At 29.9% G+C, this 17,456-nt stretch overlaps 1 protein-coding gene across 2 annotated transcripts in view; it reads right to left on the bottom strand.

The window, feature by feature from the left end:
* Positions 1 to 806: 806 nt before the first annotated feature.
* LOC118191855 (rab11 family-interacting protein 4A-like) overlaps positions 807 to 17,456 on the bottom strand; it is a 207,380-nt gene continuing 190,730 nt past the window's right edge. For both annotated transcript variants that reach the window (XM_085821012.1, XM_085821013.1), the window contains 4 exons: positions 15,562 to 15,699; positions 9,949 to 10,083; positions 7,819 to 7,959; positions 807 to 1,250 (listed from right to left, as the gene is read on the bottom strand). In XM_085821012.1, the coding sequence (XP_085677138.1) occupies positions 1,128 to 1,250; positions 7,819 to 7,959; positions 9,949 to 10,083; positions 15,562 to 15,699 (537 nt within the window). In that variant the 3' untranslated portion in view covers positions 807 to 1,127. The remainder of the gene's footprint in view (positions 1,251 to 7,818; positions 7,960 to 9,948; positions 10,084 to 15,561; positions 15,700 to 17,456) is intronic.

The following is a 17,456-nucleotide window of genomic DNA, read 5'->3' as shown; positions in this document are numbered from 1 at the left end:
TTGGGTACCACTGCACTACAGAGTTGTTCAGTGCTTCACATGTTTCGCCATCGGTTTTGTAGGAAGCACAATTTTTGGAAAAGCATGTCTTTGGAAAGTGAGATTTTGAGGCCTATTTTGCTTTACGAATACAAATTAGGAAATAAAGCTGCAGAGGTCGCTAGAAGAATACACTAGAATTATGTGAATAAGTTAAAAAAAAGAAGACTATAATGGAAAGTTTGAAAAACTACAAATATATAAGTTTCCTATTCCATCTGCATCAGGTTAATTTCAATTTTATTATGTGAATGCCTTGGAACATAATTTTTCACTATGGATATTTATTACAATTACAGTTTTCAAAGAAGTGTTTAATCTTAGCATAATTCTCGTGCGATGAAATTATACATTTTGACAGATTTTAAGCCATACATCCTTTAGATAATCGCATATAAGCACATTCCAATTTTTTATCACATTTTCCCCTGCAAGAAGTGTTTCAGTGCGACTATTAGAATTCTAAAAGATTCATTTAATTTTTTTATGCAATTTTCATGTAATGAAAGGATGTATTCTTGAGGTGGGGTGGAGGTTCAATGCTATTACTTTATTCAATTATCCTATTAGTGTGTTATCTTTATCAAATTGTGCTACTTAATAGTTATCATAATTTTAAAATTTAAAATTCAAAATAATTTTTAATACTGAGTTAATTAAGAGGCTTTAGATTTCTGCAGATAGTAAATATAAGCTTACTAAAAACTTCTTGCTAAAAATAAGTTTATAAAAAAATTCGAATAATAAAGAAACTACAAAAAATTACAAACATTTTACAATTTTTTTATTAAATATTCTATACATAAGGAAGCTGCACAATAGGACGGCATTCCTCGTTTGAAAAATCATTTTCAAACAACAATTTTACACAGAGATCCTTTTTGATATGACCATGCTCGCATCAAACATACAACAATGCCAAACCAGATGATGTTAACAAAAATCTAAAATTTCAAAATGGGAAACTTCTATATTAAAATAAGTCATCTGTTGACTAAAAACTTTTCAGTGTTCATATTCTCTCTCTGTCGTGACTTCGCTGATAAGGTGAACGTGTGATTTGCAATTCAGTCTTAAATAGGTAACTTTTACATAGTATTTTTGACTTCCAGAAGCTGAGGGTGATTTTCTAGGATATTGAGTAAGATACCATCGATATAGGCCTTCAACTTAGCATTGACCTCCTTCTGCTCACGTAATGCATTCATCATCTAAAAATAAATAAACAAGAACATAAATTTTTTATAGAAAGCAGCCACAATAAATTGCATACAACAATAACTTTAGCAGCCTCTAAATATCGCTAACCTTCTTTTCCCTACGATTGTGCCTTATCATGATTACATGCTAACTTCAAGTTAAGTTTTTTATTACAATATCTACCTGATTTTTAAAATTTGTATTTCATTTATAAACATATTAACTATGATGCTATTCTGTCCTTTCAAGAAAAGGAAATTCCACTGTGAATTAGGTTTTGTGAAAACAATCATGAAATGAAACTTTACAATGAAGTTATGGAAAATAAGCATTGTAAAATGTATGTGATGAGAAGACAGTAACAGCAACTAATGAAACATATTTTCAACATACACAAACATTAAATACTTGCTTGTAAAAAAACCTAACCTAAATGCTTTTACTGACAGAAAATTTCTAAAATTTTTATTAGAAAATGATAATTATATTGCATTTTAATTCCTTCTACATATACTCACACTTTCCACTGTAACGTAAAGAATATTTCTTATTTTAAAATATACCATGAGAAAGGAATCAGAGGATCATAAAAGGTCTCCTTGAACAGATCAATACAAATCATTACACTGAAAACGCAGTCAATATAAAGCTGACTGGCCAAAGTGGTACAATTTATTTGGTGGGGTGGGCATTTTTAGTCTGATTGGACAGTACGCAGGCAAGTAGGCAGTAAGAACACACTTGGCAAATTTGGTTTAAATATTTTTTAAACAAATATTTAAACATTCATTTGATTCTACAAATATTATAGTTATATACTTTATAATAATTATTGGGTTGTTCGAAAAGTTAATTTCGTTTTTTCCCAACAGTCGGTTTAGTTGTATTTATTCACAGCCAATTCCATACTTAAGCCATAAAATCCTTATATATTTTGACAGCTGATATAGTAAGGCTTGTTTGTGAAAAGGTTCGATTGATTCTACCCTGTAGTTTTTGGTTGGTGCCCTTTCAAATACGGAAAGTGAAAAGCAGAATTTTCGACATGTTTTACGTTTTTGTCATTGAAAAGGTAAAAAGGCTGTTCAAGCAAGAAAAAAGTTATCCAATACGCATGGCGAATGTGCATTGACAGAAAGCTAGTGCCAAAACTGGTTTACAGAATTTCGATCTAGAAAATTTGATATTGAAGATGCATCACGTCTGGAAGGCCAGTTGAAGCTGATGAAGATAAAATAAAGGAATTAAGTGATGCAAACTCGCGAATAAGGGCTCGTGAGATCGCTGAGAGATTACATTCATCGAATTCGACCATTCACAATCATTTGAAACTCCTAGGTTTAGTCTCAAAGCTCGACATATGGGTTTCTCATGCTCTTCTTTAACTCTCAACTGGCCTTCCAGAACGTGGTACATCTTCAGCATCAAAACTGCCGGATTGAAATTTTGAAAACCAGTTTTGATGTTCTATCAGTACATCTTCTCAACAGACATCGGAATTTTTTTTTTTTTTTTTTTTTTAACTTGAACAGCGTTTTTTCCTTTTTGATAAGAAAAGAATAAAATATGCTGCTTCTAACTTTCCATATTTGAAAGCGCTCCAACCAAAAACTACTGCATAGAATCAATCAAAATTTTTCACAAACTTACTATATCAGCCGTCAAACTATGTAATGACTGTGCGACTTAAGCATGAAGATGTCTGTGAAAAAATACGTTTAAACCCTCTGTTGCGAAAAAACGAAATTACTTTCTGAACGACCCAATATGTCAGTTGATTCTTGTTAATTTGATATATTGAGTTAATTTGATATACTCATGCTCATATTTTATTCCAAGGAAACACACAAGTTACAAATTAAAAGCTATTATTAAAATTCCAAACACAAGATTATGAGTCTGTACTTGCAGCAAGATCTCATATGTTCAATGTGTTCGATTTTTCGGTATGGACCACTAGATATGATATGGCAGAAATCGGTGCATGTTTTGTCAAGTTCATTACAGCAAATTTTTGAGAAAAATTTAACCATTACCACTATTTTCATAATGCATGAATAGTTTTAATTATTAATTTTATGTGCATCAAGAGTAATAAATATGTAAAATGTTTTATGCATTTTCATTCAATTCTTGCAAGTACAGTTAACATTTTATTGTTGCAAGGATAGGGATGCTGAGTTAAAGAAGACGTCAAAAGCTATAGTAATGCCTGAAAGTATACAAGCTTAGCAATATTAGAGATAAATACTGGAGGAGCAATTAAAATTCAAGAAGGGGGAAGTACTCAGAAAATAGTGAGTGGTAATATCAGAATGATAAAAATGAAATGATTACAGTAATCTCCTATTTGAATTTGCACATACATTAAAAGTGCAGAAAAGCTGCAATATTCCAGCTGAACCTATGGATTAGAAGTAAGGACTTCAAAAATAATTTCTCCTTTTTCCTAACTCATACTTCTTGCATTCAAACAATATTCATACGGTTAACTTAGTCATTTTTTTATCACTACTAGTGTTCGTTGTTTATTTACCTTTAAAGCACCGAAATATTATACTGACTGATTATCAAATCCAGACATTAAGACATTTGTAATAAAAACTTTGATGAGAATTTTAACCTGACAGACATGATGCTTGAAAATTAGAAACAATAGATCTTAATTAGCAAACAGTTTAAGAATGTTAGCAACTGCATCTTTTGTAATGTGTCTAGCTGTAAGGCCATCTATGATGACAAAAAGCATGCCATCACACAATCTACTCTAGATGTACTTGTAAAATGCCCCTCACAACAATGCCAAGATGACAACTCAAGACATCCTTGACTACCCTCAGCCTTCATTACTGAGAGCGTAATAGAAGTGGTCAAACAGCTGCATTTCTCTTCACAAACATAGCCTTCAGTGCTGACTCACTTACTACACCTTGAAAATAGATACTTCAGTTTTTCCTTTAAAATTCATATATATATATATATATGTGTGTGTGTGTGTGTGTGTGTGTGTGTAATATTTTGATTTGAAGAAAGTTACAGTGGATTTGCATTGGAGAGGCTTAACTGTGTAGTTAGAAAGATGACACTCAAATACAGGTGTGACCGCTTGGAACCGTAATTTTATTCCATGATGATGCACATCCAATTACCTTTTGTAGACAAGATAGTTCTAAATCATGGTTAGCAATAATAATTTTTATGTACATGGGTTAACACATAATCTTAGATAAAGGCAAAGGAGGACAATTGGGCATTGCTCCGCAGAGAAGTTTGCAGTGCAGAAGAAAATAAAAGGAATGATGTAGTTGCTCGCAAAGCAGTATTTATACTAGGCAGGTACATATGTAAGCTAATCTGTCATCGGTTAATTTTAGGTTTTAGTTCTCTTTGCGAGCAGCATTACGAAAAGATCATACGATTTCGGAAAGATCTCTAATTTGGGAGAAAGATGAACTTAGGGGGAGAACATAAATAGTCAATTTTGAGGTTGCCAATTATTTCCTAGCATAGCCATAATATTGTATTATATCTTACACATACACACACATATATATAGATAGAAATTACTATTTAAAATATTTATATACTGACTGAAAATTTTTTTCATTCATGGTTTTAAATTGATTTTGTGTTCCTTGGAGATAATATGTGAAAATATTTCTTATATATAAATTATTATGAATTATTGGTTTTTATATATATATATGCAAAGAAGAGGAATATTCAAAAGCTATTGCTAAAAAGTACATTTGATGCTGTAGTTCCTGAGTAAAATAGTTATACCATGTGAAAACAACAAACAATACTAAAGAAGTCTAAGTTATTGCTTAAAAACTTAATGTAAAATATACAAAACTAGATATCTTAAAAATCAAAAGGAATGAGAAAATACTGATAAATTTTAAATAAAATTTTAAAAAAATTTTTAATTGATGCACACAAATAATTAAAAACATTTAAATACACAGCAAATATGTACAAAGAATTGTAATAAATGGTAAATTAGCCCACCCCGAGGTTTAAGCCGGACTTATCAAGGAAAAAGCGGCTCAAAACTCGAATTCAGCTAATACTGTAAGCGCGTTTCATCAAACGAAAACAATTGAGACTGAAAGCGGAATTTAATTAACAGAAAAATCAAAGTTAATTATCTTGATAAAGTATGTCTCAATGGTTTTGTTTCTTTTCTCGACATGCCTGAAATTTAAAATTGTAAATGTAAAACTTACTATTAAGCAAGAAAAAAACTATACAAGAAAGCTTATTTAGGCAAATGTATAATTAACATAAATAGCTAAAAAGCTATTAGTCAAAAATTACAAAATTTTAAGGAGATACCTACTAGCATGAAGAATATAAACTTTTTAAGGAGAAGAATATATATATATGTTGTATGATCTTAAAGTATGGGTTCACTCTTTTTTTTTGATACTTCTACTAAATTTATATTAGGAGATAATATAATCAATATTTCATACAATTATATATATATATATATATATATACATATTACACTTTTATATAATTTATATCAGAGCAAATATTGCAGTATGATATTTCATATATAAAATAATACTGTGTAAATAGCATTACATATAATATAAACATTGCAATTTCATTTAAACATAGCATACATTTAAACAATCTATAAATTCAACTTGATATTCACAGAGTGCATCACTTATGTAACTCGGGGGATTATTGGATACATTACACACACATACCCAGGGCTTAATTTCTAAAATTAAAAGTGCCAGAGTCCTATGGAAGACCATCAGCAAAGACGAACAAGAGTAAATAAATAATTAACTATTAAACTCAATAATTTTAAAATTAAATAGTTAATTAATTGTTATCTATTGAAATAATTAAATAATTAAAATTAAATTAAATGTAAAGAGATAAATTAACATTTAATAAGGGATTTTTAATATAATTTTATTGCTAAATTACACAAAAGAAGTGCCACAGCCTTCTTATTTAGGGCTCTGGTGTGCTCTGGCTAAAATTATGATCTATTACAAAAACTAAGAAGTACCAGAGCTCTGTTCCGGGCCAATTTAAACTCTGATCGTAGGGGAAAAGGTTTTTTTATCATTGAAAAAAATTAAATATACTTAAAGTATACCAGATGAAAATTAAGATAATGCTAAAAACAGAGCAAAACAGAATGAGGGCGTGATGGTGTGAGAGGGTGGAAACATAAAATGAGGGGAATCTTGGTGACAGCGAACATTCTCTTTGACCGCTGCTCTCTGCTGATATAATTGTAGCCATCAAGTGGATGCATGTCGGGGGTAAAATGAGTCCTGAATCTGACGCCTAAGGATTGAATGTAAAGATGATGGTTACACATTTTGCCTGCCTCCCGTATTTGGTTACATTAGTGGATACAGTGGGAAGATGATGTATAGGACGTGCTTGAGCAGTTTATCTCAGTATTTCACTCTTATTGTACTTGCTGTCACTTAACGCACATTTAAGAACACAAATTTTCCTTTCTGCAAGGATAACTAACTGTAACCATCGATAACAATAGACTAGATATGATGGCATTTTACGCGTTCCTAAACAAATGCCCCCAAATTTATTGCCCTTTTTAAAGGGAAAGGTTTCCATATGTGAATGAGGGACGTTTACTTGAACGACTGATGTTATCATGAGTTCGTATTTCTAGGGAAATAGAGTATTGCAAGGTCTGCTTATTGTTAAACTAAAACATAAGGAAATCTAATTTTTTTTTTTTTTTTTTTTTTTAAATTGTGGCTCAGTTTTATAAAAAGAAGTACCAGAGCTCATTTTATTTAGGGCTCCGGTGTGTTCCTGCTAGAATTGTAATTTGTCTTAAAAATTGAGAACGGCACAATTTAAGCACTGCACACACCAATATATATATATGTTACGGTAAACACCGAAATCTGGAGAATGTCGACTTTCACCGGTGACTGTCAACATTTACATAGTCGCTTGGTGTATGTCGGAAATATTTTCCAAATACACTTATTTCTGACTTACACCGGTAAATGTCGACATTCACCATACATGGTGAATGTTGAGTATATAAGAATAGTATTATATTTTCTTCTCCGTAATTCAGTCGCGAAAAATGCACTTGTGACTTAAAATAAGAACTTAAGAACATAAGAACTTAAAACACACAGTACATTCAAAATGAGAAAGGAAAATAATAGAAGTTAAAAACTTTCTAAATTATGTGATTCAAATCTTATTTATTGCAACAACTTAAACTATTATGACACTTTGAATTGCACAAGAGGCCCTTGCTTTTACAACTGCATTTTTTTTGTGGAACACTTCCTTTTGCAATGACAAAGCGTGTACATATACTCCTCTCTTTTCGACCTACACCAGAGCATATCTGTGATTGTCGACATACACCGGTGAGGGTCCGAATGTAATGCAATATTCGATCTTTCACCGACGTATTTGGTGAATGTTGACATTCTCCGGTGAAAGTGACATTCTCCAATTTCGGTCTTTCACGGTAACATATATATATATATATATAACATTGACCTTATAATGACTTTAAATATGAATTTCATAAAAGTTACATACCTCATCTTTGGTTAGAGTTTCAAATTCATCAGCTAGAGAAATAGCAGTGCCTTGATTTACTAATGATCGTCCTTCTTGTAGACTGCTAGCCAATAGCTGTGCACTTAATTCTTCATTTGTTTCAAGTATGAGTTTATTTTCCTGAATACAAGAAAAGCGGAAAAAATTGAACAAACTTTAGCAGAATTAAATTACACATTATTGATATTAAAATGGCCTTGAAATTTGTCTGTATCACATTTTTCAGTTGATAAAATATTAATGGCAATTTTGCTGTAATTTTTTTCTTAAAATACCAAATAAATTCACAGACATATCTCAAGTTATTGTAAGCATATATCTTCAGTTATTTCAATTCAATTGTAATTACATGAACATCACAATAAAAGACATAAAATTTTAGTTTTCCAGAGCATAGAAAAGTTACATTTACATTGTAGATGTTGTAAACTATTATAAGAATTTGGCTTTTCAGGTTTCTTATAATTCATGTGTTAGCTGGAAGAGCACTACCAGTTTTTTTTAAAGAAGTATTTTTTCACAAATCAGTAATATATATATATATATACATATATAAGAAGTCTAATTTTTAGTCAATCTTGCCTTCAAATTATCCTTCTAACCATTTTTTTTTTTTTTTTTTTTGCATTTGATTAAAAATTAAAAGGTATAAGATTTATTTTAACTATCATGCTATTTTTGTGTTAATTGTTTTCTGTTTCTTCCATTGCAGCCTTCACCAAAATGCAGATTAGTTTAACAGCAAGCAAAAGTGAAATTTAGAGAAAGTAATGTGGCAACTACCTGGTATACTTTGCGAGACTAAGAAGGAAAGCTGTCTGCTTCGCTAACTTGTAGAATGATGGGTGAACATTGTACCTATTAGCATGTAAACTATTACTGGAAGAACTTAAAACTTTATTACTGGAAGAACTTGAAAGATGAAAGTTAAATTTGTATATTACTACTTTAAATACCTTGAAAGCACAAAGTAGTGGCCGTTTGTTAATTTTAAGATAGCAACTACAAGGAGTAATCTCATAAACAGTTTTGTTAAGTTTTTACCTGTGTTACAGAAGTTTAGTTAAATATTTAGTGTAGTTGTGGAGATAAAAATTAACTGAAACAATGAGGTTCTGAAACAATGAGGTTTAAACAAACAGGGTTATGCAGGCACATGTCTTCTTTCATTGACATAAAATAAATTATCTGTAATTAACAGGAATAACGCTAATATAATACTCATGAAAAGTTTAGAATAATGCGAGTATAACAGACTACACATTAAATACATGAAATTTCAGTAAAAGAAATCAAGGATATGGAAAATTTTAACAACAGTTAAAATAGCTTTTTGTTGACTTAAAAAATAAGCAGATTACTAGTCATTAAACACCTATAAATCATAAATTAACAATGAAAATGATTCAACATTTGTGAATCAAATATTCATTAGAAAACTTATCTAGCTACATTCAGTTGGATTTGTTACTGCTACCTTGCTATCAACATTCCTGACACATGAGAAATGGGGGCATACCACTACAAAATCTAAATATTTGGAAAATTCTACCTTAGACTGAATAAGAATGTAAAGTTGAATTTTTCTGATGCTTAAACCTTTAACACACATTTACATGTGATTTAGTAATTAAACACATCAAAAATCAAACTTTTAAAGATGAACTGCAAATGCTATCATTAAAAAAATAATAATTAGTACAAATACGCTCTATAAACATAGTTTGTAGTTTACATGTATTTTTTTATGGAATTTAATTTGTTGTATAGAATTTATTTTAACTTTTTTTCATTAGGGGTAAAAAATGAAGCAGATAACTAAATAAAGATAGCTAGCAACTTTAGCTAGCACGCCTAATATTCTAGAACTTAAAAAAAATTATTATACAAGAATTTGAAAGAGTCAATTAGACTTTTATTGCTGTCCATTTAGCAAGACAGACAAGTCTGTTTTCCAGACAGAATTCTTAAGAGATTTATCTATGCAAAACAATAAATTTCACTCTCCTCCATCATTATGGCTATTCCGATGCTAATGGTACATTTACAGAATGTACAATTATTTAAAACATGACTGACATAAAATTTTTAAATAGTTAGTTCACTTACATCTTTCACTTTTCGAAGCTCTTGCTGTAATTCTCGATACTGAGCAGGGAGTTCAAGGAGGCTCGGACTGCGTAAACGAGGTTCACTACTCATATCTGAATGCTTCTCCAATTCTCTGGTCAATTCTTCTAATAACTACAAGAGAGGGAAAATGTAAGGAATAAATAAAATATACTTTCTCAGATATCCAATCAATGCTCAAATTAAGCTATAAGAAAGGATTACAAATTAGTTATTTTAATTCTATCATAAATCATATACTATGGTCAACAAATATGAGTAATAATATAATTTATTACTTTGTTCTGCTTTGTTATTTAGCTTTGTTATAGTATAATTTATTACTTTGTAACACTCTATTACTTTTTTCTGCTTATCTAAGAAACAAAAAATGTATTGTAATGAAATAAACAAAACAAATTATTTTATGGAATGAATACTTTAGGAATATAAAATAAAATTAATGAATGAATTGAAACACTAACTTAATCTAATATGATTTTCATTACATTATTTTTAATACTATGCATGTACGTATGTCATCTAAAAAGAATTTGAACTGATAATAATATTCAGTTTTTTTTATGGCATGTTAAGAATCTGCCCTCTAACAGCATCAAGAAACAAACAGAAATTGCACATCAAAAGGACCATAAATCTAACCTACAAAACGACAATAATATTAATCTTTTTAAAGACTGTAATGAATCTGCCATCTAACAGCATCAACAAACAAACAAAAATTACAGATCAAAAGTCATTAATCTAACCTACAAAATTTATTCATTATGTCAATCAACAAACCCAGGAAAAGAACTGAAACATCTACTTGCAAAAATTGAAGTTAATATATCTCAAGAATTGTGCTGCCATCAGCTTTACTGCTACCAAAAGTTCTTCAGTAGTATTTTAAGTTACAGAATTCTTAAATAATTAAGATTTTAGCCCATTTTGTACAACAGTTTTAACACAATGAGATTTGCATTATTTTTACTAATTTAACTTCTATAAAAAATAAGTTTTTTTTTCATAAAGTAAATTTTTAAATTAGTAAAATCATTAAAATGTTAGGAATTTAAATTCTGCAACATTTTAAATCATTAATAAATGCTTCAGGGTATATTCTAAATGGAGTTCCAAAATAAAATTCTTCTTAAATTATGGGAAAGATATATACATGACTTTTTAGTCTTCTGAAAACAAAATATGTCCCAGATAAAAATTAGACAAATACATTTATAAATATAGATGTATGTGATCTGTAGTAAAATAAATAGAAAGATTTTTAAGTAGGCATAATAATGGCAATTCATTTCTTTCAAAATAATATCAGTTTCAGGCAAATATTAGAATTGCTTATAAAATGGCAACTCTTTTAATAAAATCTGTTAAATAATACAATTTTATGATTGAGATACAAAAAGAAGCAAAAGTGCTGTGTTTAAATGGAAAAAAAAATTAAGACAATAGCTTTGAAACAATATGAAGAGACTAGATAATTTACTCTCAGTCAAAATTTTGATAAAAAAAAGGAAACAAATCATGAAAATAAATCCTTTCCAGCGCTCAAAACTTAATTATGCGGGCTGACTGCATGGATGTTTTCATTGTTCTCCCCATGTGTAATATGGATACAAGCCAGTTTCCCTGAAAAAGACCTCCACAGGGCTGCCCTCCCTTTCCGTACAGTGCCTAAGAGCGGAGCACGTAAGAAGTAAAAAAAAAGATCAAATCAAATGTTCATTGAATTAACGAAGATCTGATTTTAAACTATGGCGACAGAATATAAACAAGATCAATAAATTCGATCAAAATAAAACTTCCTTAAAAGTTATAAGCAGTTGATTTTATTTATATGTATGCAGAAACTCTTTAAATGAAGAATCATATTTTATGTCTGATCCTAATTTCAGTGGTAACACTAATTACTTACGATCAAAGTTTCCTTACTCTGTCTCCTCTATGTAGTGTGGCGTAGCTAGCGGGAGGCAGTCTGCCACAGGTGGCACATTTTTAGCGGTGGTATTTTTTGCGTGAAACATTTTATAATGCTTAGTCAAGTGGATCGTCAAGGCAGATGAAGAATATAGAGATTCTAAATTACATGCTTCTGTTATACTTTTTTTTATTCCATTGAAATGCTTGAATGCAAATTACGAATACCAATTAAATTCTGATTACAATGACATTCATAATTAAGAATTCCTCATTAAGAAAGAAATAATTTAGTCTAGGAATATTGAAACAGAAATGTGGAAATGTGGTCCTTTTGAATTTTTGCTGTTTATTCTAAAATACAATCTCCAGAACATAGTTCCAAAAATTGTTATACTAGTGCGAACTTTTCTCTCCATTGCTGTAAATGTTGCTACTTGTGAGAAGTGTTTTCTAAATAAAAATTATTTAAGACATATTCAAACCTACAAACGTATATTTTACATTGAAAAGATCTTTCTTTGATACAGTCAAATACCAAAAATCCGCCAACCTGAAATCCACGTTGCCTCTCAAAATATATACATTCAGTTTATAGGTTCCGGAAATCGCAACATTGAGTACAAAATGTCGAAGAAAAAACACTTACCGAATAATAACGTCCTAATTACTGAATAATAATGAGCCATAACAGAAATACCAAATTATTGACATCATGATAAAAGTTTTTTCTCCTCTAATCTGCCGTCAAGGTAAGAAAGAAGACGATTCACTCAACTCTTCTTTCAAGTTCACGATTCATGTTGTTGTATTTTCTGAGCTTTGTTATTTCACGAGATTATTTAGTGCTGCCTTTTTTTTAATCTGGATATTTTGTGGATAAATTAAGACTGTTTTAAATTTCAGCCCTTTCTAATACAATTGTAGATTAGAAATGCATTTCTGAGTTTACTGCTTGCAACATTGAAAAACGTAAACACGTGGCATTGACGGTAATGCAAAAAGTGCAAATTTTGCAAAAGATGGAGACACGTGCTACTCCTCGGTTTATAGCAGAATTGTATGGAATTGCGATACGATTGTGTATGATATACGGAAAAATAAAGAAAAGCTGTTGAAATTTTATAGCAACAGTGATTCTAACACTGGAATCCGAAACCGGAAATCTTTGCATGAGGCAAAATTGGCAAAGCTCAATGCTGTATATATATATATAATACAATGAATAATATAATCATTTTATTTATGTAATAATAATTTAATGCATATAATAAGTTATTGCAATAATGTATATAATAATTTAATTAAATATATCTAATATGCCTTATTTATTTTGCACTTTTATAGTCTGTATATTATGATTTATCTTTTCTGTCCTGAAATCCGCAAAATCCTAAAATCCGCACAACCTCTGGTCCCAAGCTTTGCTGATTTCTGGAATTTTACCGTATCTACATAATAGCAAGAGCAATCAAATACACCCCTACAATATCACTGATGATTTTGCGAACAAAAACATTTTTTTATAGTTTGTTTGTATATCAAAAGGAGTGGCAAATTCAGGGACCCCTAGGTGGCAAACTCAGACACTCTCCCAAGTTCTAGCTATGCCACTGTCCCTATGCATTTCAGGTATTAATTAAAACGTATGATAAGTAATGGTAATACTTGATATGCCACTCACAATGTTTTTAAACCAGTTCTTTTTCAGGAAATTAAATAAATCAGAGCATGAAATGTTGATCCCTTTCATCAAACATAATCATCAAATGACAATGTTTCCAACTACTGAATAACAGAAAGATGTCATCAACTATTTGAACAACTAGAAGTTGATTTTGTACAAATTGAATAATGCTCTGAAATTAGAGCAATCTTGCAGTAGCTAGAGATACACGAATAGAAAAAGAGGAAGCTATTGAAAAACACATTGAAAAAGAACTACAGAAGAAATTTGTTTACCCAAAATAACTGGGAACACAATGACTCTGGACATTTGAAAAATCAGTTAACAGAGAATAAATTTTAATTCATGCTGATTTCCCTTTTGACAAGTTTTTTTTTTTTATTATTTTTTAAAACTGTTTATATGAAATTCTAAAAATAAGGACACAATTACAATTAACACATTACAATTAAATTTAATGTTAAAAGGAATTTACTTTTGACTACTCGAGTTAACTAAAAAAAAGCATGAAGTGAGCCACAGCAAATCTTTTGAAAGATAGGCAAGAAAGGATTTTATTCAGCAATTTAAATAAACACATTGAAAAAGAACTACAGCAGAAATTTGTCTTTCCAAAATAACTGTGAACACAATGACCCTGGACATTCAAAAACTCAACAGAGAATAAATTTTAAATCATGCTGATTTCCCTTTGACAAGGTTTTTTGAAACTGTTTATATTCTAAAAATAAGGACACTGTTACAATTAACACTTTTAACAAATGCTTTTATTAGGAAATAAAATTCATTTCCTTTGATTAAATAAATAACCTACACAAGATTTTATTTTACAACACAAATTTTTATAAAAATTGAAATTAAACAAATTACATAAAAACTTAAGTAATTTGTGAAATTTTGTCAAATTTATTGCATGCAAATTTAATGAGAGTATATTATATAAGAGACACAATGTTTTCTTGATAAAGTCTATTAGACATTTCTGTGATAGTCCTCTGTCATTCACTGACAATTCTCTGTCAAGGATTCAGTGCCCACTAAGTGATCGAGTGGTAAAACTGTTGAACATTAGCAGTTAGCCTCAGAAAATGGGTTGGTTGTATAAAAGTTTTCATAGTTTTTTCACATATTTAACAAGAATATGAGGTAGTTTCCTTAGAAAAAAAAAAAATTATTCCCCTTTACAAATTCCATCCTTCTATTTAGATATATAACTCTCATATGCTTTGCTATAGTTAAAATTAATCAAACAAAGATTTCAATATTGCTAATTCATTTCTATTTCATCAACATCACTGCAATATTTATTGCTCTCTGGATTTAAACCATGAATCATTTCTTTGTGACTAAAAATTTAGAAACTTTATTTATAGTTTTTTTACATTTATTCATACAAGTATGTCAACCATTTCTCCTTTGAAACATGTTTACAAATTGATTGTCAGTTAACATTGCTTTCATCTTTAACACGTATAAACCAAATGTTTTACTGTAATCTGCAGCATAAAGGCCATTAAAGGACTTAACACCTACATAAAAGGACAAAAATCTTGAGAGAATTGTAAATGTTTCACTGTATCCTTTCTAATATTACTACATTTTTCCAAAGATTTCTTTACATTCATTGCTGACTCAGATAACACAGACCTCAGTCTAGAGAAGCCCTGTTAAAAGATGTTCTACTATACTTGAATAATATTTTGAAGTAAGTTTTAATTATATATGAATTATAATGGTAATTTCAAGAAAACTGAAATTTGTTTTATTTCTTTCTGGGATGCTCTTTACCAGGTACATCTAAATACAGAAAAAATTAAATAAAAATTTACAAACTGGACTTCTAATCTCAGTCTTCTAATTTTTCTAATATATTATTATTACTTCAAAATTTTATGGAACATAAAACAATAAGAGAATCAACTAAGGAATACCATTTCATATCACATGAATTTAAATTATGCATAAAATTTAAAAATACAATGGATACTTGCTTTGTTATTATTTTCTCGCTCTGTGGCAAATTCTTCACGCTCTCTGCGTATGCCTTCTTGTAATCGAAGGTTATCTTCTCGTAAATTCATCAGCTCTGTTGTACACTCATTTAACTGATTTTGAAGTTCTTGTTTTTCCTTTAAGAACAAAGTATTACTAGATTAATCACAGAAATAAACCAAAGAAAAATGAATAACAAAAATCTGATGAGATTCATTAAAAAGTAAAAATCAAAGGTTTGGGATTATGCATAAAAATGTGCAATTTTGTTTTTCAAAACTATTTACGGGACATCTTTTCAAATTTTGAAATTGCATTCATTACACAGTGAGTTACTACTTGCATAAAATGGCATTTCAAGAAACAAAGAATTTACATTCAAGAATTTTTATAATCACCACTATTCATACAAAATGAAGTACACTTCAGATTTCGTACACGTTTCAAAGATTTTTATTTTTGTATTTCTATGGCTTTATCTACTTAACATTGGTAATTACAAGTAAATGCTGACAATTATTTTAAGAATTCTAATTCAATCAATAATTTTGCATATTTTGTAGTGTCTTAGGAAGATATATTTATTTAACATTATATGCTGCTATACAACATGATGAAGGATAAGAGATACCAAAACTAAATTATTTCAGAGATTACACATACAGTACAAAGTCCGTAATCCGGATTCATCGGTACTTCAGAGATTCCGGATTAGGGTTTTTTCCGGATTGTAGATCATCAATTTAAATCTGGTAAGATGGCTGGCAGAAATTATACAATTAAAAATATGAAGCCGTAATTTATGAAATAAAGAACAATTATGATCTAAAGGGTATCAAAATTTACAAAAAAAAAAAAAAGGTTAATATTTATTTGTTTACTTTATTAAACATTTCTTTCAATGTAAGTTGTTTAAGTTGCTTCGTTTTTTTGTGCTAATAATTTCTCTTTAATTCTATAAACAGACATATTTTCTTGTTCAATTACAAAGTTCCACTGTTCAAGTCCTGTGTGTCGAGAATACCGATTAACTTGTCAATCGAATTTATTTTGTTTTCAATAATCTCTCTGTCACTTTCTTCACTATCAGAAGAGGTATTTTCTAGATCTGTAACCATACTACATATTTTGCCGTCCATTAATTGATTGATGATTGGGGCATTGTCGTCACAATGAAAAACTTATCATCTTCATTTATTACTGCTTCTCCACATTTCTTTACAAAATCCCATTAACTAGAAAATTTCACCTTTAGTTTGCAATGTCAAAAAACCTTCAAATTCGCGGAGCATGACTTTCTAATGTCATACTCCTCACGTAATTTTGAGACAGATATGCCTTTATCCATTTTTTTGCAACAATTCCACTTTTTGTTTGATGGACATCAAAACATGCTTTCGCTGTGTAGATCCTTTGGCAGCTCCAGAATTGGAAACTCTTTTTGACATATTCGAAAGTTTAAGCTTATATTTTATAAAATTGCTCTAACAGTCTGCAAAAAATAATAAGCCGGATCCAATTAGAGGATTAAGGAACAGTGCAATCTGCAACATTAACTGAAAAGCCTTAGAATCAGTAAAGATAATTTTAGTCTAGCTTATACCGTTCATTATACATTAGACGCACATGCATAAAGCATACAAAAAAAAGTTTGTGGCTTTGAGGTCTGGATTATAGATAATTCCGGATAATGGACGTCCGGATTATGGACTTTGTACTGTAGTATTAGCGTGAATTGATTTGAAATACAGCCTCCTTTGAGGTGAAAAGGAAAGAAAATCAGTAATGAGTGTTGCCTCCATGTTTGTCAATAACTGCTGCTACACGCCACAGCAATGAGTGAAAGAGACTTTGGGATGTGTTGCTGGGGAATGGCAGCCCATGCTGCCTAGCC

Source organism: Stegodyphus dumicola, chromosome 7 (genome assembly GCF_044657685.1).
Source record: "Stegodyphus dumicola isolate Sdum_Otavi_A_Nest chromosome 7, ASM4465768v1".
Lineage (NCBI taxonomy): Eukaryota > Metazoa > Arthropoda > Arachnida > Araneae > Eresidae > Stegodyphus > Stegodyphus dumicola.
This window is presented reverse-complemented; position numbering and strand designations above follow the sequence as displayed.